The sequence below is a fragment of the Buteo buteo genome, chromosome 7, assembly GCF_964188355.1.
Source record: "Buteo buteo chromosome 7, bButBut1.hap1.1, whole genome shotgun sequence".
In the NCBI taxonomy this organism is placed as follows: domain Eukaryota; kingdom Metazoa; phylum Chordata; class Aves; order Accipitriformes; family Accipitridae; genus Buteo; species Buteo buteo.
In genome coordinates this window covers 42803156-42830094 of record NC_134177.1, presented here as the reverse complement: position 1 = coordinate 42830094, position 26939 = coordinate 42803156, and the positions used below count along the sequence as shown (strand labels likewise).

Here is a 26939-nt window from a genome sequence, read left to right as displayed (position 1 = left end):
ACTTTTGTTGGAAGCATGTTGTTGCAGTGATCTGTGGAAAAACTGGAGCAAATGTATTGGCACTTGACATTAAACAGAGCTCCTTTACATTACCGTATAGGTGATTTAATAAGAAATTTGTTATTTACAATTGTGGCATATTGGTGTTGATGCCTACAATTTTTTACCAATTAGTAAAGTTCAAACTATTGCAGTACAGTTTGCAGGTGAGAAATGAGCTGAAATTCACCTGTGTTGTGGAATGAAGCTTTATTTATCTATTCTAAATTATCGGGCCTATATATGAAGGGGGAAAAGGTGGTTATCACACAGGATACCTAAAATCTAATGCAGAAACACCTCATCTTTTACATTTATAAGCACAGAACTTTCAAACCTTGAAGCTTCGTTAATACCATCTTAACAGACTGACCTTTTCTTCTTCAACTAGATGACCCAAACAGGCAATATGAGGGGCCGATTCACCGCTATAGGACACAACAGGAACCCCCTTCACCCCAACAACCTCCACCTCCTTCTTCCCAAGCAGAAGGGATGGCACATGTGCCCAGGACCCATCGACTTATCACCCTTGCTGATCACATCTGTGTAGGTTTATTTGCATGCATCTTTTCAGATGTGAAAAGTTAGACTTTGATGAAAACTTCTGGTTTGGAACATTATGTAATTATTAGTTTTACTTGAGGATATTATACAATAATGTGTCTGAACTTCTAATCTGTCTCATTCATCTAGTTCATGAATACGTACACTCTGGCCAATGTCTGACCAAGATCTCTTTTCTATCTTTTTGGTCACAATCAGCAAATTATTACACAAGACTTTGCTAGAAACCAAGCAGCTTCTCAGGCCTCTTTGCAGCCTCCCACCACTACATTCCAGAATTCCACCCCTGCTCCAACGCCTGTTTCTACCCGGGCAAAGACATCCAATCGCTACAGTCCTGAGTCACAGTCGCAGTCTGTCCACCATCAGCGGCCAGGTGCTAGAGTGTCACCCGAAAACCTGTCTGACAAGTCCAGGGGAAGGTAATGCATGTATTCAGTTTAACTGCAAATTTAATTAGTGCCCAAATACAACACTTCTAAAAAATAGTGCAGTAATCTTGGTGTAGATCAGAAGTAGAGGTATCTTTTAGTCTTTTTTTAGGCAGTGTCTGTCTTGCACTGTTTTTGACAATTGCTTGGCTCCATAACATAGCTTACAGCTGTTTCCCCTTCACTTCTCATGCTTAATTTCCAGTCTTTAGAGGGGTGAAGATGTTTAATTACTTAGAACTTACTAGAGTCATTACGGACTATTCAAAGTCACCTTTTTGAGATTGCCAAGCATACTAAAGCATGTAACATATACAACTAGATATAAGTAGTTACGTAACAACTGGAATGCAATTACATGTGTTTACTACTGCTTTACATGCATTAAGAGTACTTATCTGTCTCTGAATTATGGATGTAGACCTGGAAAATCTCCAGAGAGGAGTCATGTCTCTTCAGAGCCCTATGAGCCAATCTCGCCACCTCAGGTCCCGGTTGTACATGAGAAACAGGAAAATGTTCTTTTGCTTTCCCAAAGAACTGAGCCTACTGAACAGAGGTATGTGTAAAACTGAATTTTGAAAACATTATTCTGGATCTCTGTGCTGCAAACAGTATCTTTATTAAGTTTAAGTCATCTTCCTCTGGTACCACAGGCAAGTTGTTAATCACTGTTACCCTTTTGCCCTAGCATTCAAAACTTGCTCCTTGGGAGGTGCTTTGGGAAGCCTGAGTAAAACATCATCTGTACATGTTCCGTCTTAAATTTCTTGGTGCAGACAGTGTGTTCTATTGACACAAAACATCGTAACACAACTTCTTGTGGGTGCCAGTTCTATAAAACTGAAGTGGTTTCGGGGAAAGGTCCATTTTCTACAATTTTTATTGTGTATATAAATGTATATAAATAATTCAGGCTTCTCCTGCCTGATGGGCTTCCTGGATACTGTCCTGGTGAAGTGTGGAGGAGCCCAGGCTTCCAACACTTGTGATTCTAGAGCAGCTTATCATATGAAATACCACTAAGGAGCTTAATTTCCAGGAGGTGTGAAGGTGGGGTGTCAGGGGGTCCATGCGTTGGGCAGCCCTGTTTCCCAGAGCTATTTGTCAGTCTGCCAGATCTGCAACATAAACCTACATGGGATCCCTGGCAGACTGTATCAGTGCTGGTGTCTTCAAACGTCTGGCAGATGCACGTTGGAATGGATGCTTCTGTCGTTTGCTTTGCTGCCTGCTGAAGAAGGAATAGCACCCAACGTGCACACCATGTACTTATTTCAGGCTCATGCTGGTGAAATGGATCCTTTTTTTTCTTGGGTTTTTTTTTCCCCCTCCACTCTGCAGTTGCTGGCAGACTTGTTGCAGTCCATGATGGACTTTAGCTAGATGTGAAGGGATTTTCAGGAACATGGCAGGGAAGATTGCACTTTTTAGAATTTTAAGGATTGTGGCCTAGGAAGCCTGGAGTCTTTGTCGTCTTTATTTTATTTTTAGCTTATTTTTTTCAACTGAAGTATGGGGTGGGTTTTTTGGTTTGGTTGGGTATTTTTTGAATTAAAATTGATTTGCCAGATTGCTGCTGCTTAGAATACTAGAGTTAGTTTAAGTGCCACAGTGAACATAACTTAGTTGATAATTTTTATTCAGTGCAGGTTGTTCGTGACCCTGGTGTTAGCTTAGATTTTTCACCTGAATTTCTTCATGCTTTGGGGTTGTGTTTTTTTTTTCTTAAAACTCTGTAATTGGAATACTAATGTTTTTATCATCTTTATAAATAGCCTAAAATTTGCATATTTTCAGATCTGAAGATAAAATGCACCCCTTCTCAGTTTGACATTTACTTCAGCCATGCTTTTATGCTAATGTGACAGAAATTGTGTAAGGAAAGTGTGCCAGCTACTGTGCATGTAAAATTGATGAGGGGTATGAAATACAGAATGCGGATCCCAGTCTGAATTTGTGCCATAGAGCAAGGATGGATAACTGGCAGCTCTTGAGCCAAATTCCAGTCTGTAAGGTTATTTTACCTGGTTTCTAAGAATGCCTGAAATAGCTTATTTGCTTGGACCATGTGTGACAGAGTGGGTAAGCAGACTTAAAAAGAAATACATCTTTTCTAGTGGCATACTGGGGACAAGAGTGAGCAGAAGATTGTAAATAGGAGCAGCTAGGATGAGTATTTGGGCTTCTAGCTTAAGCATTTTGTTGCCTACCAATTTGTAGTGCAAACTTCAGCCAGCATGCAGGTTTAAAGGCAGAAGTAGGTATCCCTGTGATAATTTGTGAGAGCATCATCTCTGTACCACTCTCCAGCACAGGCAATGACATGGTCATTTTTTCTGTGAGCTGTAGAATCTTAAACCCTGTTACCTGGATAAAGCAGATGTCCTTGGAGAGTTATTAGACTTGTCTAGTCCCCAAAAAACAGGCTGAGGAAAGAGTCTTAAAGCTCATATGAATGTTGGTGGTTTCTGCCTGACTGCTTTTGGAATGATTTACATGTACATCTTGAAAAACGTTCTCTCTCTCTGACACATGTTGATCTTGGCAGGACTGACTCTCGCTCTCCAGGTAGTATGAGCTACCTGCCTTCATTTTTCACCAAACTTGAGAACACTTCACCAATGGTAAAATCCAAGAAACAGGAGATATTTCGAAAGCTGAACTCATCTGGTGGAGGTGACTCTGACATGGGTATGCAGGACTTGTCTTTTCACTGACTTTTCCAGCTTAAGCTTTATGTGACTTCCATCCACAAATGTCCTAACCTAAATATATTTCAAATAACATATGAATGAATATAAATCTATTAATACAGAACACATATAATAACAATTTATGACCAAAGAACTGGAAGATTGTTAGCTTTTTTCCTCTTTTTTTTCCCCCTTTTTTTAATGCTGGTGTATGTAGGACTGTCACATTTAAGCTTTTTAACTCATAATTTGAGGGATGGAAATAGTTTCTGAAAACCATGGAAAAAACAATTAACAAGAAAGTTGTTAAAACCTGACATTCTAGTTAACTTTGTGTCTGTAGTTTGCTTCGTATGAACATTAACTATTACACATTTTCCTTTTTGGAAAGGTGTCTTGAAACTGAATGGTTTGTGTTTTCTTGGGCCTTATGATTATGGCTGCTAAAAAGACATATTTTAATATAGCTTCAGTAATGGATACTGACATGGTGGAATATGATACTAGAACTATATTTTTGTTTTTCTCATAGAAACCTTAACAGAACTTTGTATCAAAATTATCAGTAGTGAGAATTTAAGCTGTTTTTGAACTCAATACCTAATAGAGAGTGTTTATTTGAAAGTGAATGCTCTTGCATTGAGCAACCAATTAATCTCATTCTGAGAAACAAGGCTGTGTCAGTAAGGGTTGCAGTATTCTTTTTATTGGATCCCCATTGCGTGCATGATAGATTTTCCTCTGTTGAAAACTTCATGTGCATGCTTGGCATACAAGCATGCTTTTCAGTGCTGCCAGTAATCTTTTCATTTATATATTGAATTCAGTGTTATGTTTTAAAATCTTTACCTATATTATGTCCAATTTGAGAATAATGTGGGGAAGGCGGTGGTTTAGCCACTGCAAAGTTGTTGCCATTAATTTTTTTAATACATACAAATACTCAGCCTCTGAGGTTCATATGTTAAAATTTGTATTTAGCGAATCAAATACAGCTTTGCATCTTAAAGTACATAGATTGTGAAATTTCAAAAAGTCAGTCTGCTTTCTGAAGTAACATCTTTAAAAGAAGGTTAGCCGTGACTGTATAAGATACTTTTACCCTTGTATTGATCATTTTCCTGAGAAGACATAGATGCACATTCATCTTAGAAGAGCGAGAAACAAAAAACTGAATATCAAAAATAGTTCAAAAGTAATTATACCTTGTGCATTAGGACTACTAATCACTTACAGTGATCATCAGTACTGAAAAACTCAATGAAATGTTGTTTTAATTGCAGCAACTGCTCAGCCAGGGACTGAAATATTCAATTTGCCAGCAGTCACTACCTCAGGTATGTTGTTTCTTTTACTGAAAAACTTATGTTTCAGAAAAAGTAAACTGATATACTATCTTTAATTTACGTGCTTTGGGGTGTCCAGTAAATGAGGAAGATTATGAAAATTTAAAAGGTAATATCATACATGAAAATTTGTTTCCTGTATCATAGGGAAAACCAAAATGACCAAAGGAGGTTTCAGAAAATATTTAAATGGGAACTTAAACAAGAATGATTTATTTCTATGTGCTCTGCAAATCTTACACAGAAGTACAAGTCATGAAATTGGTTAGCATCTGACTAAAATAGAATTTAAATACAGTGCAGTTCAACAAAACTTGAGCTTAGTTGATCAAATGCAATTTACTTTATAAACTGGTGTATTTAAAATACTTACTGATTATTTTTTTTCCTATGATAAATACATGATAAAACCCACCAACTGTCTATGAGATGAGGAAATTAAATATAACCTGTACTTTTACTGTGTTAAAGAGACAAGTGAGGCAGAGAATTGAACTGAAATGTGGGAGATAGGAACTGCCATATCTGAATCCTGAGTTGTACCACAGACTCATTTTACATGATTTTGGCTAGTTGCTGCCCCTTGTGGTACAGTGCTTCTGTCTTTTAAATGGAGAAAGTACTGATCGCCATTAATTTAGATGGAAGACAAGATTTTGGAATAAATATTTGCCACGTATCACACTTCATAAGACAAATGAGTATGGATTATTGATGAGGGAAGTATTTTGCTGCTGTCTTCTCTTTACAAGTGAATAATAGCTGCAGATTTTACTTAATATGCTATCACAATCAGCATGCTCAGCTTCCTTTGCTATTTAAAAAAAACAACAACAAAACAAACAGTAAAATTTACCCTCTTGCAAAGAGTCTGACATTCAGTGGCACTACTGATGTAGGTCTTCAGTGTTTGCTGGCATGTCTAACTTGTAGCCATTGTGAGCTGCTTTAGAGCACGTAGCTTCGCGTTTAAAAAAATCTCATCTTTGTTCCCCCCCCCTTCTGCCTCTCTCTAAAATCTTTTCCCATATCCCTTTGTAATTTCTCTGAGATATGTTTTTTGCTCCCCCCCCCCCCCCCCCCTTCCCTGTATGTTTTCTTTTGTCTCCCAGGTGCAGTCAGTTCTAGGGGTCATTCCTTTGCAGATCCTGCCAGTAATCTGGGTCTGGAAGACATTATTAGGAAAGCATTGATGGGAAACTTTGATGACAAGAGTGAGGAGCATGGAGTTGTAATGTCACAATCTATTGCGGTAGCACCTGGCAGTTCCAGTGCTGCAGTATCAGCAAGTAATGAGACCCGTAGGGAAGAAGCTAATCCATCACCGAATTCAGGTGAGGTATTGCAACTGCTAAATATTTCATGGTCTTAAAGAAAAAAAAATAAATTAAGGGTTTGAATAAACTTGGTATCACTGAAAATCACTGTCTTTCCTCTGGAAGTGATAGAGGTGGTGTTTCCCTCTACTGGTCCTGGCTTTCAAAGTGGTGCTGGTGCCTTCAGGAGCATTAGCCAGTATTTCTTGGAGAATGACAACACTGATGAAACAGGGAAGAGATAACAGGGTGTATTAGATACCTGAACCTTCTCAGTGGTTTGATGAAAATGCATGTGTAGTACATCACCTATAAAACATACGTAACAGTGGGAGCTAGCTTGAACAGAAAACATCTCCCTTCCTAAAAATGGAAATATAACAATAGGGATTTGCTAGCAATACTGTGTTAGAAGATTAGCCTATACAGTCAGTAATTGTAGTAAATCAGCATTCCAGAAGACAGCAGTGTGAAAGTCCTGTTTGCTGCTATGTGATAATTTATAGAAACAAACATACAGAGGCTAAAATTCGGTGTGATGTTTTTGTGAAATCTGTCCCTTCTGTTTCCAGGAGGGGGAGTCAGCAAGCAGAAGCTAATCGGCAAGTCAAATAGTAGGAAGTCTAAGTCTCCGATTCCTGGACAGGGGTATTTGGGAACTGAAAGACCTTCTTCTGTCTCATCTGTACATTCAGAAGGGGACTACCACAGACAGACTCCAGTGTGGGCCTGGGAAGATAGGCCTTCATCAACAGGTGAGAAATGGGTTTCTTTCAAACTTAAACCAGATGTGCATTTCTAGAAAGGTCAGATGTAGACATACTGTAACACTGGTATATTGGTCAAAAGTTTACAGCATATGAGGATTTTCTGAAACAGATTTTTTGCTAGTTGTCACAACCAAAACCAGACAATCTTTCAGATACAGATCTCTTAGAACAGCTTGTGGTTTTGACTTGGAGAAACTCTTTTTGATTCAGGTTCAACACAGTTTCCTTACAACCCATTGACGATGAGGATGCTCAGCAGTACACCGCCAACATCCATTGCGTGTGCCCCACCGTCCATAAGCCAAGCAACCACTCACCAACAGAACAGGATATGGGAACGAGAGCCTGCACCACTGCTTTCAGCACAATATGAGACTCTGTCTGACAGTGATGACTGAACTATGCAGATTTTTTTTTTTTTTATTTGCGAGTCAAAAAAAGAAATCTATTTTTGACTTGTGCCCATAGAGACTTTCCAAGAGAGCAAGGGCCACACAATGAAGAATTGATGGAGAGTCCGTTAAAAGCCTTCTGCACAGGCCGTGTGTTGGAGGATTGTGATCAAGAAGGTTGACTTACTAAAGATAAATATGTAAAGAGTTTTTAAAAATGTGGACTATTCCTGTTCTACATCTATTTGTAAAGAAAACCATAATGTCTTTAAATCATTCTTCTGTAAATAGAGAGTACTTTTTGCAGTGTTTTTTCCCTTGCTATAGTATCTGGTGTACTTATGTTCAAATCATTGCCTAAAATTTGGGGGTCATTTTGTAATTTTTTTTAAGCATTTTCTCCAGTGTAGAGTACTCTTCATAACCCTAGCCTCCCTACCAGCCTAGCCTAACCATAACCCTAGCCTCCCAAACAGCCTAGCATCATTGCCCATTTAATGCCATGCCACTTCTTGCAGGCATTGTGCTTTTCTATAATTTTTTTCCTAGACACACTTTCTCAGTGGTGTTCAAGCTCTTGTGAAAATGTTGATTTTTAAGACTGACCCCTTAATGAATTCTGTACATTAACATAGTCCAGTTCGCTGGAATAAGAAGGTATATTTCTTTGAATTTTAAATTCTGCCACATTGTAAATTTTTGGTGCGGTTGGTTTTATTTAGCAACACTGCAGAAATATTATTGCATGGGTATGTTATGGTTCATTTTTAAAAGGATAAAAAAAACAAAAAGAACAGCTTCTGGAGGCATACCTCACTGTTATGCACACTGGGAATTTTAACTGTGCCCCAAAAGCCTATCTTAGTGTTTTCTGTTTCTGCATTGTATGCAGTCAAAACAGGCTCCTAAATTTTACTGTTATATTTAACCACAGCAAATGGCTTATCTGAACAGAGGCTCTGGGTGGGTTGATAAATCCTTTAAGAAGAAAAACCTCTACATCCCAAGTTTAAATAAAACAAAATGCTTTTATAGAATAATGGAGCAACACACGAGTCAACTACTTGGCTTCTGTTACAACCAGTTTGAAGTAGGTACTGTGATTTTTACCTTCCTCCAGTCTGATTTTAAAATCTTTATGTAATAATTATTTTAAAGTCTGTGTCCCCATCCCAATCCCTAGCCCTATAAGCAAGCTTTTGGTGGAAGTCCTTACGAATGCTTGGCTTAACTCCTAAAGTGTGCAATACTTGTTAGGGTGATTTTGATTTTTAAATTGTTTATGGTACTAGGAGAGTCTCCTTAATCATTCATCTATCAATGCCTGCTATGATATGCTTGTAGCTCATGTACATACATCTGGGTAGTGATATCACAGGGTGTCCTGACATCCATCTTCAAAAGCATCATTTTTTTGCTGCACTGACCTCAGGAAGTGAATTTAAATTTTCTGGGGTAGAAGGACTGATTTACAGATAGCACTGAGTTGGGGGGTGGTATGGTCTGTCAGATTCCAAACTGCTTTTGCATCTCATTGATTACAGAGTCTTTGCCTTGAAGTTATTTTCCAGTCAAAATATTTTTAATTTAACACTGTATTTACAATAAGTATAATGCAGCTGTGTAACCTTAAGCCGTGTAAGCTCCACATCTTATGGAAGGACTGTAATGATCCGGTTACAAACAGGAAGAAGTACAGAACTCTTTATCAATAGCAAATTTACTTTGAGTACTTCAGAGGAAAGCCTTTTTGCGCTAAGTGTGGGAAAGAAAAAAATCCAAAGGAACTCATTTGGAAACTTGACACTGTGTTGCAAATACAGAATTATTTTGCTACTTTTTTTAAACGCTGCATCAGAGTAGATCAGTTGTTGCCAGTCTTAAATCTCCTTGCAGTCTTTCTCTGAGAAAGGGTTTTTCTCACCCTTCCATCCTTTACCCTTCTGGCTTTGAAGTAGTGAAGTTTTCATCCTGTTTGTAGACCTGTGCTCTTATTTTAACTTTTTTGTTCCCACAGCAACATATACTGGAAAACATGTTGATCTGCCCTTTTTGTAGATTTAAATTTGGAGTGGAAAGTTCCATTCTAAAACTCACTTGTTCTCACTTTCTTAGTGTAACAAATACAACGTGAAAGAGGCATGTACAGACAAATGTCTTTGCTAACTGTACAGTAAGTATAGCATGTTCATTGCAAAGCTTCATGTTATTGCTGCTGCAGCAGCAAGATATCCAAAGTAGGATAGTCACTTTCTCCTAAGATACAGCTTGAGTGGCATTTGCACATAAAATGTTGCTGCTTTTTTTTTGTTATCAGAGTTCTAACTTCTCCAGCATAAAAACCTCTCCAGAGCCTAAGTTAGGGTTTACCACAATTCCAGTAATTTTCAAGTATGGAATTACATCTGACCTGTTTCAAACAGGAGGGTGTTTGTAAATCATGTTTACAAAGTGTAGTTTACTACAAATTTTTAACTGATTTCTGATCAGCGCTTTCACAATGCTTTCCATCTTGATATGTTGCGTGATTCTGATATGAAATCATTTAAGACTTGAAAAACCCATGCATCATAAAACAACTTTTTTTTCCACACAATGTCTTCAGTAGACAGTGACTTCTGGATTCAGACCAATCAATAAAGGGGATCAGTTCTCCATTTGCTTTTCCTGTGTCTCCCTCTTGTTTCGCAGCATCAAGCTATGTTCATGAGAACAGGCAAAACACTTCCCTTAGGGGGTGCTGCAGGGTTCCCAGTTAACACTGCTGGAGTATCGAAGGTCTGCCACTTAAAAACCAAAACCCAGAACTTTAAAGATCAGCTCTAATGTGTTAGAGCCTTTCTGTTAGTACAAGTGTGCCTGTAACAAACAGCCATATTTTTACTTCTTAGCTTGCTGTATATGTGAATTAAGTTTTTCTAGCTTTACTGCTCATCTACTCTAGAAAACCTGCATGCCTCTTCTTAGCTCAAAGTTAAGCAGAACTGAAGCCACTAATGCTACTTGTAAGTAAACTAATAATGATGCAATTAACATTAAGGGTTTACCAACCAGCTGAAGCTCTTACAAATGAGAGGTTAAAATAATGCTTGGTTAGTGACAGGATTACAGTTAGTTCTACTATCCTAGCTAAATATGATAACTTCAGAAGCCTCAGTATTCTAGCACTGACCTATCCAAGAAAGGATGACAGCTTTGACACTGTGTGCTCTTGACTGGGGTAAGGTAGCTGAGTGTTTTACTACTGATGACAACAGCTCTGTTTTGGTCTCACCCCTCCTCTGAGAGGGCATTTTCAATCTTTGGATGCTAAACACCTTGAAGAAAAACACTTCCTCTTCAGGCAACGTGTTTGAAAAGGACATGGAGCTACAGCTCTGTCATAGTCCAGGTGTAGCCTGGGAAATGCTCTGTTGAAGTTAACACATACTGAACTGTAGCACTGACAAAAGTACACCCTGTTGTGCTAGCCAGCATGTAAAGAGTGAGGCAATTCCTGCCTGTTCTTCTTTTCATGACTTAGCTTTTGTATAGCCATCTTTTGAAACAGAATACTTCTGTGAACAGTCAGGAGTAGCAAATGACTACTCCTTCACTGAACTGCAAGCATTAATACTAGGCTAGACTTGCCCTTTGCTGGCAGTCAAGACAAAGTTAAATCACTAACACAGTAGGTCACTCTAACCATAGACTACACCACAAAAATTTACATAGGTTAAGATTTCACAACTTTATTTTGGGCCAAGTTGCTAGGCAGTAGCAGCCCTTCTTGTTAAGCAGTCCTTAAACTCCTCATTGCTGTTCCCCTGGAGAATTGCACCAAACTGGTCCCAGGCTGCTTCTAGTGACCAACCCTTGCTGCTGTCAGCCACCTCAAGGTTGGACTCTGTGGCCAAACTTATTTGGAGCCCTTTCTCCTTTTGGCCAGCTCAGCTAGTTCTTCCTGGATATGCTGGACAGAAGCAACATCTCCCTTCTGTTGTGCCTGCTTGAGAGCTTCTTTGTACACTTGTTTTGCTTGCAGAAAGTCTTCTGTAGTAAGAGGGAAAAGTAGCATGGCTAGCCAATTACAGTGCCCATTTTCAGAGTCCCCTCCTGAAGCTGACCACATGCAAAGGACAAGCATACTTGGAACACATCAAGAATTAGGGAGATTCAGAAAACATAGCTCCAACTATGAGAGCTAGACAGCAGCAATGATGATGGGACAAGGTGCTGCTTCAGCATTAAGATCTCATAGAAACAAGTCTCAAGCATGTCTTCTGTCCTTTTGGAACCAGTTACTGTACATACAGGACAAGGGAAACAAGATCCCCTGGCAACCTTTTGAGTTAGATGCACCAGTACTGCATTTATCTTGGACAGGATCCTTCAGCAGCTGATTTCAGTTTAGGTGCAACACAGGTTGCCTCCACAAAGTCAGCAGACCTACTGCTTAGACTAAAAATAGTAACACAAAAATAACACTGTAGTTCAGTCCTACAATACAGGTATCCACAGTCAGCACAAGCACAGTGACATAGGCTGGATGTTTATTTACCTACCTTTGTGCATCAGAATTGCTGCCAGGTTATTCAGCACCATGTGCTCCTCAGGGTGTTGAGTCTCCTTTGCCAGCTCAGCTGCCCTCTTCACATAGGAATATGCCTCATCGTAGTGCCCCTGAGCATCCAGTACAGTTGCTAAGTCATTTATCAGGATGACAGTCTGTACCAGGACAGAAAAGGAAGCCTCAGAGCAACACTCGGTATAGAAGTCTGGGGCAGCAGGAGCACCACATTCATTCCCCTGTCACACTAGTAAAAGTAGTATTTGCCAGAGAAGTTTTCAGTAAGAAAGCATCTTATATTTATATATCAGCATGCTGCATGCTCATAGTTCCTGGCAGGAAAACAGAACATAATTCAGTGCTGTGTACATTTGATGGCAGCAAAGCTGCTTTTAAAGCTGCCTCATTCCCTAGATTAGCCTTTCTTTCCCTAGTAGCCCAACTATGATTGTACAAGTCACCTGTGGATGAGTCTCTCCCTGAACATCATTTGATATCTGCAGAGCCTTCTCATACATTTTTTGGGCCACTGGGAGCTGGTTAATGCTTAGGAGATAGCGAGCATAGGAGTCTAGACTCATCCCAAGCAAGAGACGGGTGTTGGCCTTTTCTTCAGCTGCAAATAAAGAGGAGTGGAAGTGATCACTTCTACAAGATCAAGCATGAGTCTCCATCCTACAAGAGTAGGAAACTCATGTGGTGTGAAGACAATGGATTGGCATGAAGATGGTGCTTAGGCAATATGGTAAGCAGCATCAAGGAGAGGGAAATGGAGAAAAGATAATGAGAGAAGCCTTTGGCAGACAAGGCAGTCCCCACCTGGTAAGACATCCTCAGGCAAGTCCTTTTGCTTGGCAATCTTCTCCTCTAAGGTCAGGATGCAGAACTCATAGCCAGCCAGGGCTAATTTGTGCCTGCAAAGTGCAACAACTCAGCAAAGCAAGGTTCCTTCCATCCCTGAAGGGACAGATGTGAACACTTGCAATCCCTCATTCTAAAGGGCCTGTAAGACAGCTTTTCCCCTCAACCAGACCCTTCTTGCCCATAATGCTTTCTTCTTGATCGTGGCCTGGACCCCTCTCTTGACCCATGGGCAAAGGGGTCCAAGAGGTGGAGAGGGCCCCCCTCCCCCCAAACAAGGCCAGATAAGGCAACCCATGCCGATGCTCCACTGAAAAATGAAGCTACAACCAGCCACCAACTGCTTCAAAAGCCGCCTTTCCTGCGAGATGTGGATTTAAGACTAAAGAGCAATGTCCTCTATGGCTACTTCTGCCCTAAGCTGGGCAGCTCCTACAGCAGTCACTGGGCTGCATGACAGTGGGTACACAAATATCACGCCTGTGGGAACCTTTATGTTGATGTTATCTTCTCACATCAAAGCCTCCTCAGGCACTCTATTCTTAGAGAAAAGAGCCTCTGCTTGGCCACCACTGCCACTGTGAAGCTGAGATGAAAGCAAAAGATGCCTTTAGCAGGGAACTCACTGTTTCTGAGCAGCATAGATACTGGCCAGCTTGAGGGACATCTCAAGGATTGCATTGTCATCCTGCCAGGAGGACACACAATGCAACTGTTATTCTTCTTGCATCTCCCCAGTAGAAACGTTACTTTGTCAGCAAACAAGTTTAGACCTTAAAAATCCCCATCCTATTGTCTCCAGAGCTGCTACCCATTGAAGGAACTTCCTGAGAAGCCAGCAAGCTCACAGCTAGTATTGCCGATTTCCAGCAGGAGGTATTACAGCACAAGAAATAGACCAAAGAGTTGTGCACCACATTGTTAATACTTCCTGGTGAAAGCCTTTGTCAGAAGAACATACCTCCTTCGCGTCCCCTGCAAGCAAATAGCTCATACTTGCTTTGTAGAGCTTTTCTGCCTGAAATGAGAATTTTGAAGAGAATACTGAGGAATGATGGCAGTCAAAACAAAAGATCTCTACCCTTTATGGAGGCAGACTACTGGGAGAAACCTGTCTCACAATTTGTGGCATTTACGTTGTATGTCAAGACCAGTCAGAAGTGAAAAGCTAATCAGAGCCCAATGGTACTGCCAACTAGTGGGTCCTTTCAGTTTCTACTTTAGGACTGCTACACCAGCCATGAGTTTACCACATCTGTGTGCCTTCAGGGCTTTCCTGGATTCTCCTTGGGACAGGCATATCTAAATGCTTGACTGTGGCATTTGACAACAAGAAGTATTCCTTCCCTTGCGCACCATGTTGGAGCTCAAAATTTAACTGTGAAAGTATCTTTATTAGCAGCATATGCTCCATGGGACTGCAGTCCCAAGGCAGATTGTTCTGCTTTATTCTGGGACATCTCTGCCTCACGAGTCTCAGCATGCAGCTTGTCACAGCACACCACACCTTCAAGATCTTGCACAAGATGTCAGCCTTTTAAAATTCAGAGGGAAAAAAAAAACAGAGTTACTCACATTGTCCAGCTGTCCCTGCATGAAGGCCACGTTTGCCATCTGGAAGAGAGAGGCAGTGCTGAAGCTTCACAAAGGCTGCGGGGACTGGCCTCAACGCAACTGCTTTTTCGTCTACTTACACCTCCACTACAGCCCCAGTATAGGGCACTACACCCCCCAAAGGGACCTGCAGCCCCATGGTGACTTGTAGCACGGACTAGACATGATATGAGGGGAGACCTTATCGCTCTCTACAACTACCTGAAAGGAGGTTGTAGTGAGGTGGGTATTGGTCTCTTCTATTCAGTAACTACTGATAGGACGAGAGGAAATGGCCTCAATTTGCGCCAGGGGAGGTTTAGATTGGATATTAGAAAAAAATTCTTTACTGAAAGGGTTGTCAAGCATTGGAACAGGCTGCCCAGGGAAGCGGTGGAGTCACCATCCCTGGAGGCGTTCAAAAAACGCGCAGACGGGGCACTTCAGGACACGGCTTGGTGGGCGTGGTGGTGTTGGGTTGACGGCTGGACTCGATGCTCGTAAAGGTCTTTTCCAACCTAAAGGATTCTATGATGCTATGGCAGGGGACAGCCCCTGCCAGCCCCCCCCCCGAGCCTTACCATGCTGTAGGTGTAGACGATGGCTTTCCTGTTATCCGACTGGTGCGACAGCCGCAGGGCTTGGTGCAGCACCCGCTCGGCCTCCCCCAGCTCACCCTTCATGACGCTGAGCTGCAGAGAGAGTGGGGAAAACCCGAGGGGCAGGTCACCCGCCAGAGCCCACGCATGACGGCCCCCCGCTGAGGTCAATCCCCCCCCCCCCCCCAAGGCCGCCATGTCCGCGTCCCTGCAAGGGGCCGGCGCCTCACCTTGGCTCTCTTCAGCAGGAGGATAATGGCGTCCTCGCCCTCCTCCTCGGCGTCCCTGGGGAAGAGGGAGAAGGCTGCGGGGCGAGGGTGACCGCCCTGCCCCTCACCGCCCCGGCCCGCAGCCCACGACCCGCCTCACCTCCCAGGAAGCCCAGGGCACCCCCGACCGGCCGGGCCCACCGCCGACGGGCGAACCCCGTCCTGCCGCCGCCTTCCTCCCCTCGGGCCCCGCCACGCCAGACGGTTCGGGACGGCGGGAGCCCCGCGGGGCAGCGCCGGGCGGCCAGGCGGCACAGGGCCCGCGGCACCCCCACCGCCAGCATCTTTCTCCCCGCGGGCCCTTTAAGAACTCGCCCTCGCCACGTGATGCGGGCCGGTGCGTCACCCGGGGCAAAGGGCGCCTTGTTGCTATGGAGACGCGCCCTCATGGCGGCCACAGGTAGGCCCGATCCCGGCCCCGGGGTCGCCGTCCCAGGACCGGCGGCTCTAAATAGCTCCGATGCGGCTCCACCGTGCCGAGGGAGTCCCCGGGGACCGTAGCGGCGAGCAGCCGCTGTCGGGGCCTGGTAGCCGCCGGCCTCTCCCCTGAGAGATCCCCAGCGCGGGTGGCGGGCCCCGGGGGTGGCGGCGGCGGGTGGGCTGTGCGTCCTCTTCTGCCGGGAACTGCCATGGCCCAGCGCCGGGACGCTCCAGGCCAGAGCCTCGTCCTGTTGCCAGCTGTACGGCCCCTGTCCCCTTCCACGGGACCTGTTTGTACGTGGGGGGTATCTGAGAGACACCCGTGTGTTTTTGAGAAATCCTTTGTTCCGAGAATGCGCTAAAAACGCATTTCAAAATTTGCTGAGGATGCCCTTCCTTGGCCACGATGCGGGGTTGAAAGAGCACAGCCCAGATAAACTGTCCTGGTTTATAGTATCTGCGGTGACTCTAGTGATTTCCCACCGTCTCCTGTTCCCTTCTGTCTTGCTTCCAGTCATGAGGCCAGTGCCAATGAGATGGATAGTACGTTGCCAGCAGTAGCAGAAGAGCTTTTGAAAGAGATCAAAAAGGCTTTTCAGGAGACCTCACATGGTATGTAAAGCAAAACAGAACCATCTCAGCAGGCGGTGGGCCAGTAATACCGGCGCGGTCAAACCTTCAGGTAGCAGTGAGGGTTGTTCGCCTCCTCTTGTTTGTACCTTCTGCAGACTGTCGCCTAAGGGGTGGCCTTCACTTTCAGGAGTGGCAAGTTGTATCGGGTGTTTCCAGCGTTTGTGTCCCTGTCTGGAGACAACACAAAGGGGTTTGAAGCACAGATAATGAGGAGCAGCCCCCTTCTCAAAGTCAGGCCCTTTCAAAGATTAGACCAGTTTGGACGCTTTTTTGAACGTGGGACCTAAGGTGATGCTGATTGCTTAGAGCTGGTAGTGTAAGTGATTGCACTTGAGGGATGACAACTTACATACTTCCAGGCAGGCGTTTAGTTGTGCCTACTGTACTGCTGTTTTTATAGACTCACTAATTTCAAGACTAGAGTTGAAAGGGAAATCTTCATAAACCCAATCATGTTTCATGACTGACCGGCAGAGGGTGTTGCGTTAGTGATCCAAGGGCAAAGAACAGCTTTCCTGTTGCTTGAATGAAGCAAACATAAGCCAACAGTTAAATCTTGGCCAATTCTAGCAGCTAGTTAAGAACAATTACCTTCATTGCACTCTGGATTACTAATGTAGTTCTGTAATCTGTGCTGAAAGAATATTACTGTTTGTGTTTACTTGATAAGTAGCGCAGAATGGTTCTTCCTTAGGAAAGTGTCTATTTAAGGAATATTTTTAACTGCACTAAAACCAACCAAATAAACATTCAGAGAAGTCTGTTTGAGCCCTACATTTGATTGGGGAATGAGCAGAGACTTAATGTCAAAACTGTCAGAGTGACCACATTGACAGCTTTTTGGCATACTTGCAGTATGGCTCCCATCAGGTTAGAGTAGATCCAAAATCTACATGTGACTTTTAAAAAGAGCTTTATACATCCTGTTGTAAACTAGGAAAAAAAAAAAGGTCAACATTCCTTTTAAGGTATACTTCTTCTTAAAGCACCAAAATAGTACTAAGATGTACACTGAGACATAACTGCGGGAACAAACTGATCAATCACTTTGGAGATTTAAATTAGAATAAAGTTGGAAAAGTCAAACCAACAGCGTAAGTCATAGAGAATATTTTGAATTGTTGGAACAAAGGATTTTAAAGTCAAAAGTCCTGATCTTCCAGTGGAATACAGAGACATAGTATACTATGTCCCATCAGTGATAACAGAAAGATCAGATTGGATGATCAGAGCCTAAGCTGTTAGCTACAACAGACTAATTTTCTTAAGTATAACTTTCCATCTTAACAAGAAGTTCCCATAAGTGAAGACATTATGTTTCTACGTGCTGTATTAAGAGCTATAAACTAGCGATGCCCTACAAGACTATACTGGGAAAAGAACAACATTTTTAAAGTTTTGATGCCAGAGTTCTCAACTCATGCCAAGAAAGTTTCGGGGAAACCAATATTTTTAACCAACTTCTTAAAGTGGCAGAGTAAGATGTTGAGGCCTCATGCCTTTTCTTGAATGCTTTTAAAAGTAGGATATTATAAAAGTAAGTATATTTGAGCTTCTGCATTTCTTTTTGAAATTAATCCCTCTGGTTCTGATTGTTGTACTTGGTAAGTGCCTTAGCACTACCATAGCAGATCATTTTGCTGCTCCTTGTTGCTTTTTGGTGGCTAGAGAGGATGGCTAGAGCACTGCAGTCCTGTGTGACCTCTGGGGGTACATTAGGGAGACACTAGCCTTCTTGTGATGTTGGTGTCTCTCACAGTGAGGAAATTCAGCAAAATCATGCTTCGTTTTTCTTTTTGTTGCAGTCCCTGATGACCTGCTGCTGGGGTAAGTATCTTTTGCTTCAGTTCTTGTCCCAGGTGTCCTGCTAAAGGGCAGCTGATAATCTGCTTTCATCATAGTACCACTATTTTTTTCCTGTGTTTGGCCAGTACATGTTTCTCATGCAGAGTTGCTACATGGTTTTGCTGGTGGTGGAAATGAAGGTCCAAAGAGACAATCTATCTCAAGGGTTTTTCCAGAGATTCCTGAAATTATCTGTGTATCACTGAATATCCTGTGATGACTTGCTCCAATTTGGGTGGATTAAACATGCAGAAACCCAGAATGTTTAACCTGAGCTCTGAGTCCACCCTCAGATCTGGAATGAGATTTCTGTGAGAGTGGACTGTGTTTTCGAGTGATTCATGCCGCTGGAGTGCCCCATCTCCGCTGTGTTGATGTCATTGTGAGCACAGCAGCATCCTGACATCCCTTCTTCTGTTTGAGTCATGGGCATGTGTGACAGAAAGGGAGAAGTGAACATATCGTCTCTGCACAAGGGAATTGTTCACTTGAAGATTGCCCTTAGAGTTTTCTTCTGTTTAGAAGAAGTCTCAGGTCAGCTTCATCATCCTTGCGTTGACTGAAGCTTGTGAATATTTCAGTCATTCCCAGGCAGTCTCCTAAGAGATCCAAGTTTCACAACTTCTGCAGCCCTCACTAATAGGTGTTAAAGGTAGAGAAAAGGCACCATCACAGCGAGAAAGGCTTTTCAGATTCATCTTCAACTTTGTGTTCCTGCCTGCCTGTAATTTAGCCAGGAGAGGAGATCACCAGGAACCCTTCGGGCCTTAATATCTTTGGGTCTAAAGTTATCTCACATAACACTTGTGAAAGTTATGCATGCAGGCTCCTTCTTCTGGGACCACAATGGCCTTTGAAGAGTGGGATTATATTTGACAAGTCTCGTGTAACTTTTTGTTTCCTTCTTGCCATAAAAGAAAAGAGGAGGAAAGAAATTCCCTTGTTAAGTTTAATAATGGTTGGGTGTTAACTCTTGGCAGTCAGATTTCCATCAATTCCCTGTGACCAGCAGCTCAGAAGTATTCTGATTTAATTTCTGAATCTCTTCCAAATCTCTGAAGACCTTGAATTTCCTTTGGGCATTCCCATTACTTATTTCCTGTTAGACTGATCAAATGGAAAAATAATTCCTCAAATTTGAAAGAGTTACTGAAACTCATTAAACTCAGCCCCCTTATAGTCCCAAACCTAATCATCAAGGAATGTCTTACGTTGAGTGTTCCCCCACCCACCTCCTCTCAGTCCTCAGATGAAGCCCATCCTTATTGCCTTGAGTTTGTGCAACTGAAGTTTTGGTCTTCCTGGAATAAGTCTGTCTGCTTGGCTTGTTATCAATGAGATTGACTCAGACACATAGGTCAGCCATGCTGCTGAGACGCCAGGGTTCTGCCTTGGCTCTTTGTGTCTTCACTGGAGTTGGAAATGTTCCTCTGCTTTGTCCCGTTCTCCTTCTCATGTTTTGTACTATCTTTTCATCACTGCTGATTTTCTTGTTGTTTACACTTGTAACCAATCTAGACTACACAGATTTTTCTCAACGGATAAAAGGTCTGTAAAGTCAACTGAGTTGCCCCTGAGCTCTTTGGAACACGCTCAGAGCAGCTGGATATACAGGTCTAGAATAACTTTTAAGCCTATGAGCTGTCTGGACAATAGGCTAAAGGTACATATGTCCATATTTGACATACAGCTTATCACATACCCTTGCAAGGCTTCAGCAGGAGATAAAAACCTCCTTGCAGGGATGTGCAGACAATGAGTATGTAGATGGAAATTACTGCACCTTCAGGACTCACAGCTCTTTATTTCTCCACTTGCCGGTGTGGAATTGTATAGCACCATGCACAGCAGCAGCCAGAGACCAACAAGTACCTCCACGGTGCTGCCTCACAGCACCGAGGCTGAGGAGAGAGTTGTATAAAGGCAAAGTTTTGCAGGAAGCAAACGTGTATCTTAGCAAACCTGGCTAATATTGTCTTTACCCCGTCCCAGGCACTCTCTGATCCATAAATGCTGTGCAGTAGTGCATCCCTGCATGGTGATGTGTCCTGCTTGGAAGGAAAGGAAAGGGAAAGGGGTTTTAGGGAGGGTGGAGTGACATAAGGCATGCGCTGTCCCTGGGTGTTTATCTGGAAGAAGTTTGCTGTCTCTCAGCCCTGCTGGTAGCTGGATTACAGATGTAAAACTACTGCTATCTGGTGGCTCCATGTGCAGTGATGTGCCTTAAGTATTTCCCTGAATGGTCTTTAGCTTCCTATGGATGCAATTTGGTGGGCAGAGAAAGAATAATTTATCACAGTTGTGACTGTGATAGAGGAGATGCGATCACTACAGAGTGACTCATTCGTTCTCCAGGGTTTAAACCAGTTTTCCTGGGATGAGGAAGGAGCCCTACTGCTGCATTTCCTATTGCTTAAGGAGCTATTTATCATCCTTGCTCTCTCCTTGCTCTGAGGCACGATGTGTGGGCCATGACTGGAGGTGGGATTCAAGACCAACTGATCAATAATCTGACCCAGGGCAACTCATCCAGGACAGCCTGTATGTACAGTTAAGGTGTCCCAGAGCACGAGCCCCTTTTCCCCTTAGCATTAGCAAGTCTGCCTCCGTGTGCTCTTGTTTACCTGGTGCTGCCCCCACTAAAATCCCTGTTTATACTCGTGCTCATGTGAGGGTTTCAGAGTTTACTGCAACAAGGATAATTGGGCTGCATGTGTGACACTGTTGCCTGTAACCTCTGTTGGATCCCCAGCACTGTGCATCCCCCAGGATTTCCTTCCTTTATCTTCTCTTTGCCAGCACGTCTTGCTTTTGCTGCCAGAGGTGCAGTTTTCCCTGAAGAAGACCTAGTGTATTTAGGGGGTTGGGCAGAAGCAAAGTTTCCAGTTTTAGAGTCTAGATTCACTGTTTGAAAAATTGATTAAGCACCAGTGCTCTGTCTACACAGACTTTGTATCAGAAGAACTATGGGAATACTAACAAAAAGGCTGATGAGATCACTGTAAGGACAGCCCGTGTCTCTCGCTTCGCCTACAGTCCCTTTGCAATAATCAGTGATCTGTAAAGTGACTGTCAAGCCAGAAATGCTGCTCAAAGATAGCTCCTCACCTACATGGCTAACACTGTGTCACAGTCATAGAGACTGACGAAAACAATCTCACTTCTGTGTCTCTGATGTACTTTGTCTCATTTTAGTTCAGGACAGGAACCACTTCATGTCCTGTTTGTGCAGCAGGCAGCCAGAATAGTGTTTGGGTCATAGTGCTGAAGAAGAAACACATAAGCTGTAATGTCCTGTGTAAAAAAAAAATCTTTAAAATGCCTTGTAATTAAACCCGAGCGGGATTTTGCAAAGAAATGTGAGACTGTTTGGGAGCAGCTTGGAATTTTGGAAGTTCTCTTAAGAATATCAAAAACCAGCTCTGAATATCTGGCAGAGTAGAGGCTGTCCCTAAGGACTGAGTCCTGGGATTTTCTGAGAGGGACAGGGCAGGGATTGGTGGTCACTTGGTGAAAGCCAGCAAGCTGGGAATGACAAATGCACTTCATTGCTTGGTAGCTGTTGTGGTTTAACCCCAGCCGGCAACTGAATACCACACAGCTGCTCGCTCACTTCCCCCCTCCCTGGTGGGATGGGAGAGAGAATTGGAAGAGTAAAAGTGAGAAAACTCATGAGTTGAGATAAAGACAGTTTAATAGGTAAAGCAAAAGCTGTTCATGCAAGCAAAGCAAAATGAGGAATTCACGCACTACTTCCCATCGGCAGGCAGGTGTTCAGCCACTTCCAGGAAAGCAGGGCTCCATCGTGCGTCACTCTGAACATCGCCCCCTTCCTTCTTATTCCCCCCACTTTATATGCTGCACATGATGTCATATGGTCTGGAATATCCCTTTGGGCAGTTGGGGTCAGCTGTCCCAGCTGTGTCCCCCCCCACCTTGTTGTGCCCCCCCCAGCCTGCTCGCTGGTGGGGTGGGGTGAGAAGCAGAAAAGGCCTTGGCTCTGTGTAAGCACTGCTCAGCAATAATGAAAACATCTCTGTATTATCAACACTGTTTTCAGCACAAATCCAAAACATAGCCCCATACTAGCTACTATGAAGAAAATTAACTCTATCCTAGCCAAAACCAGCACAGTAACTTACTTAATGGAGCTGTTACTGGTGGGGTTTTGACAGGCAATGGGAACCTTTGACTACAGGCCTTCTGGACTCCATAGGGCTAAATCCTATGGATTAAGGCTAAGCCAGGTGGTCTCCTTTTGTGGTGTCACCTAACTAGAGACACGTTCTCTTTCAGGCTGAAGTTCATATTTGGCCCATCTGCTGTCCCAGCTTTGGATTTGGTGGATCAGCGTTCTGTCACCCGAGTCGTGTCGCCCAGTGGAAGGACTGCATACCAGGTACACACTCCTCTTCAGTCTTACTTTCTGATGGTTTCCAGTTGACATGTGAGCCAATATTTTCTTAACTTGCAGAATGTGGAAGGGCACTTGGGTAAGCATGGAGGGAATATCAGTGTTTTACAAACTACTGAAGTGACACTGGAGAGCAGTAGCCATGGACTAGAATTAGAACAGCATGGTACACTACCATTTTCTTTGTGGCTCCCAGCCAGTCAGAGGCAATTTCTTACATGTTTGTGGGTATCACAGTCAGAAGGAAGTTTTCCAGGGATTGCTAATTTTGCTTTATTACTTTCATCCTATCCAGGAAAGGCAGTTCTTCCTCTTAACAAACTGTACACAAAGCAGTGTTATCTTCCATCACTGCATTTCTTTCCCTGTTGCCCTCCAAATCCTCAGTATCCTGAATGCTCTTGACCTTTACTTGGCGATAGGACCCTTGCCACCTGGGAGAAAGCAATGCTGGCCAAATCCATGAGTTTCATTCTAGTTCACTGTAGCCAAGTCTGTGAATCACAGAAGCATCTTTATAAAATGGCATTTTAGGGAGAAGAGCTCACCTTAGCCCTAAAGGTCAAACTCCTTACAGCACAGGATTGGAGATGGAGCTGAGACTCATTAGGAAAAAAGAGGAGCCATTGGCACTTCTGACTTTTCTGTGGTATGCACAATTCCTTGCTTTACTGTGCGACAGCACCCGTGGCATCTCTGCTGGGGACAGTCTGTCCATTCTGTGAGCTGTTGACCAGCTCCATCCAGCCCATGGGGTCACAGTCAGAGACGCACCGTGTGCTGTGCCCTAGCTAAGGCTGTATAAGCAGTGGGACCCTGTGCCCATAAGTTTTTGGTGAAGAAGCACCCAATTCCTTCTACTTAGCACTACTAACCCCCTCAGATAGCACAGCCCCCTCCATTGCTGAACTTGGTACTGTGCCTTTTCACACACCAGAGAAGGGGGAATCTCTTTGCTCACTGTTGCAGCAGCCAAGAGGAACATTTCCAAATATCCTCCCTGCAAAGGGCCTTCTCTCCTTCACTGGAGGTGCTGAGACGCTTTGTGGGGTCATCTAGGGTAAGAGAAGAGCTGTGAAGCCAGGCCTGGGTAATGACACAAGCATTTTTCACGTGTTCAGAGCTTGCATTGCTCATTTTGCACGTGGAGTCTTTATTGCTTCTGGGGCCTTGGAGAGGAGATCGGCCCCTCCAGAGAGGCATGATTCATAAACATACAGGGCTCAAGAACACAGCCTTTGATTTGAGTTGAGGGCTTGCCTGTGGTTATTTGGTAAAGCCTAAGAAGCACTGCTTCCAGGACCCTTATAAGCAGCTGCCTTACTAATTGAATGCTTAAAGGCTTTTCCTTTTTTACTTTTGCTCAGCTGAATATGCCACTGGGCAGAGAATGGTCACATTCTCCTTGCAGAGCTTTGTCAGGCCATGCAGGCTAAGGCAGAGCTTTGCAGGCTGGGATATAGTCTTCACTTAGCACTCTTTTGTGTGAAGGATGGCAGGGACTGCTTAGAGTCTCTGGTCTTCCCAGGGAGCCTAAATATGTGCTCACATGCTCACAGCTTTTCTGCAGCATGGCAGAGTTATCTGCATCTTAAGAGGCCTAATATTCATCTCTCAGATGCAGGAAGCCTTGTGAGACATCGAGGAGTTCAGAGAAGCATGGCGAGAGGGCTTGGATGTGCTGGGTGCTGCCCTGACACCCTGTTCTGGTCTGGGCAGGGTCGTTGCTGAACAGTGCTGCCTCAAACTGCATGTGCTGCAGCAAGGCAGGCACCCCTCCACACTGCCCAGCCCTCTCCCCACTGAAGTGAGGGGCCAAAAATTCCTGCTGGAGGCAATCCTGCAGTCACTGAATGGGAGTTGCTGATTGATTAATACTATTAATCTATTGATTAATACTACTGATGGCCCCAACAGTTAGCTCAACTGGTGCTTGTTGGAAAAGAGCAAGTGTCAGAACTGCTCACCTCCTGCCTCTGCAGGTAGAGGGAGCTGCCGGTTCCCCTGCGGGGAAGGAACCCCTGGACAGGTAAATCAGGGCTGGTCGCCAGGGGTTAATGTAGGACAAGCCCAGCCTTCAGCCAGGCACTTTGTAGCTGATGGGTATGACTTGAGCGGCCCCCCTGCATCACCGAGGGTTTGTGCCTGTGTCCTCCCAGCTGACAGGCAGCCTACAGGTACGTGTGTGCTTCTGAGCAGCATTCCTCTTCAGTGGAGTGTGATTGCCGATTAAGGCCATGCTGATGAGTTCATTAACAGAGGAATCTGAAGAGGTATTTTCTCTGGGGTTGTGAGGCTGGTCCCATTGCGAAATTCTTCCTCAGCACAGCTGTCTGAGATGCAAAAATAAAGAGCAGAGCCTCCCCTGAGGCCGCTGCCTGGAGCAGTGACAGGAATGCAATCTGTGGACGTGGAAACCGAAACACTGAGTGGGATACTGCACTTAGGAGTAGTTGGGTAGCATGACTGGCTCTTCATTCATCTGTGTGTGTGGTGTAGGTATGTATCCCAGCTGTGTGCACTTCTCCCTCAGCAGAGAAGCTTGCCCAGTGCAGTGGGGAGTGGGAGGGCATCCATGGCTGCCTGGACAACATGCACAGTCATCCTTTTCACTTTTCCCCCAGAAAGTCAGCTCTGCCACTTGCACCCAGATGTGGTTGAGCTGGAATGTGAGGTGGTGCTTTCATTTGCAGCTGGATCTGGAGAACTGTTCTCTTTGAGGCCATGAGGCTAGTCCTACTGTGAAACTCCTTTGGGCTGTCATAGCCAAATCTGAGATGTTGATACTTCACGGGCTAGAATGCTGTTTGCATTCCATATCACCCAGCACGCCTTGGGTACAGCTCCGGGGGAAAATGGCTCTGCTCAGACAGGCCTTAGGACTGCAGCCTGTAGTGTAGGCAGCGCTTGCCCTCAGGAACCGAGACGGGAGAAGAGCCCTCAGTCGAGTGAAAGCTATGATTTGTCTTTTAATGCTCAGGCATTAGTGCCCTTGCTGCTTAATAGAGGAATAGCGCTGATGGGGTATTCAAGGGCTGATGTTACCTCAGAGTTGTTAATCATCCCAGAAGAGCTTGTACAATACCTGCCTATGCTGCAGACTAAAGCCGACCCTTGTAACTCCAGGTCAGGGATAAGTAAGTCTCACCTGCTGCAGAGATGGTGGATGCTGGCTGATGGTGGAGCTGTGCTGGATTCAGCATGTGTAAAGTGGTGAGCAGGCGGCGGTTGGGGTGCCTGTTAGCTACGCCTGAGTTGCAGAAATGCTGTGAGCTGTGGGAGTGAAGCCAGTTAACAGGGGGAGAGGCAGTGCTTTAGCTCTCCTGCCAACTGTCACTTGCATTGCTCACATCCTGCACTTTTATTGGATTCTTCTTTTTTATGTCTTTTTTAATTAATTTCCTAGAACCGTATGGCAGCCTGCCCCAACGTGAAGGATTTGAGCATCGGGTCCTGTCAGAGACTGTGGTGCTGCCTAGCTGTATGCCGGTGGCAGCACTAGCTGCCATGGTGCCACAGCTGGCCCTTCTGCATCCCCACATGCATGCTGGCAGGGACACCACCACCGAGGTGATTTTTCCTCTCTGTGCAGCTAGCAAGTGCCTGGAGATGAGGGCAGTGGAAGGAAATCTCACAGCATCTCAGGACCAAGAGAGCGCCCCAGTGCCTGGCTTGGCTGCAGCTGGCCAGAAGCAGAGGCACCTTTTTCTCTTGGTCTTTGGATTTTATATTCTGCCTTATTAGGCAGAAGCTGCATTCTTGCCATCTAGGTCAGGACGGGGGAACGCTAAACTCAGCCCAAATCTGGCAGCGTCTGTGTCTTCCCCCCCTCCTCAAAGGAAAACACTTCTGAAAGAAAGGCACCATCGGAATACTTCATCTTGGAAAAAACAATCAAAGGGGCTAGAGAAAAACAAACTTATCACAAGTGAAACAAACTCAGCCTGGAGTATAACGAGGGCCCGGGGTAAAGGCCAGACTGAAAAAAGAATGGTTTACCCTGAAATAGGAATGTGAGTCTTGTGTCCTGAATCTGCTGGCGGTAAGGGGGATTATGAGTCATAGGCGCTTCTGTGGGAGAGCTTAAACTTGTGGACGTCACCTTTCAGCCAAGGAGTGCAGAGAGAGCTCCAGGAGACAGGGGAAGGCTCCCCTTGCAAGTGCAGCTCTGGACCGGGAGGGACAATGTTCCTCTGGAG

The 26939-nt window shown here is 44.2% G+C and overlaps 3 protein-coding genes across 9 annotated transcripts in view; 2 read left to right on the top strand and 1 right to left on the bottom strand.

Annotated features, from left to right (window-relative positions):
* NCOR1 (nuclear receptor corepressor 1) overlaps positions 1-8845 on the top strand; it is a 73422-nt gene extending 64577 nt beyond the window's left edge. For 3 of the 4 annotated variants that reach the window (XM_075032817.1, XM_075032816.1, XM_075032819.1), the window contains 8 exons: positions 431-588; positions 805-1028; positions 1459-1596; positions 3589-3731; positions 5017-5070; positions 6192-6413; positions 6968-7150; positions 7376-8845. In XM_075032817.1, coding sequence (XP_074888918.1) covers positions 431-588; positions 805-1028; positions 1459-1596; positions 3589-3731; positions 5017-5070; positions 6192-6413; positions 6968-7150; positions 7376-7563 — 1310 coding nt within the window. In that variant the 3' untranslated portion in view covers positions 7564-8845. The remainder of the gene's footprint in view (positions 1-430; positions 589-804; positions 1029-1458; positions 1597-3588; positions 3732-5016; positions 5071-6191; positions 6414-6967; positions 7151-7375) is intronic. The other variant, XM_075032818.1, reaches the window with a different exon arrangement.
* A 2423-nt stretch (positions 8846-11268) lies between these two features.
* TTC19 (tetratricopeptide repeat domain 19) lies at positions 11269-15817 on the bottom strand. Its single transcript, XM_075032822.1, has 10 exons — positions 15529-15817; positions 15390-15463; positions 15142-15252; positions 14543-14581; positions 13929-13985; positions 13594-13655; positions 12926-13020; positions 12568-12722; positions 12102-12264; positions 11269-11589 (listed from the first exon to the last, which is right to left on the bottom strand). The coding sequence occupies exons 1-10, from the start codon at positions 15815-15817 to the stop codon at positions 11456-11458; spliced, it is 1179 nt and encodes a 392-aa protein (XP_074888923.1). The 3' UTR covers positions 11269-11455.
* ZSWIM7 (zinc finger SWIM-type containing 7) overlaps positions 15702-26939 on the top strand; it is a 27824-nt gene continuing 16586 nt past the window's right edge. For all 4 annotated transcript variants that reach the window (XR_012651086.1, XM_075032824.1, XM_075032825.1 and 1 more), the window contains exons 1-4: positions 15702-15828; positions 16363-16460; positions 18287-18308; positions 22623-22725. Coding sequence is in view for 3 of the 4 variants with exons in the window: in XM_075032824.1 (XP_074888925.1) it covers positions 15800-15828; positions 16363-16460; positions 18287-18308; positions 22623-22725 (252 nt within the window). In the remaining variant the exon portion in view is untranslated. The remainder of the gene's footprint in view (positions 15829-16362; positions 16461-18286; positions 18309-22622; positions 22726-26939) is intronic.

What these genes read in the sequence shown, in the direction of transcription:
- TTC19 (XM_075032822.1), bottom strand. Translation starts at nt 15,817, where the DNA reads ATGAGGGCGCGTCTCCATAGCAACAAGGCGCCCTTTGCCCCGGGTGAC. An exon ending in TCGTCTACACCTACAGCATG is followed by an intron (nt 14,582 to 15,141) that starts GTAAGGCTCGGG and finishes TCTCTCTTCCAG; the next exon opens with ATGGCAAACGTGGCCTTCAT. An exon ending in ATCTATGCTGCTCAGAAACA is followed by an intron (nt 13,021 to 13,593) that starts GTGAGTTCCCTG and finishes TGCACTTTGCAG; the next exon opens with GCACAAATTAGCCCTGGCTG.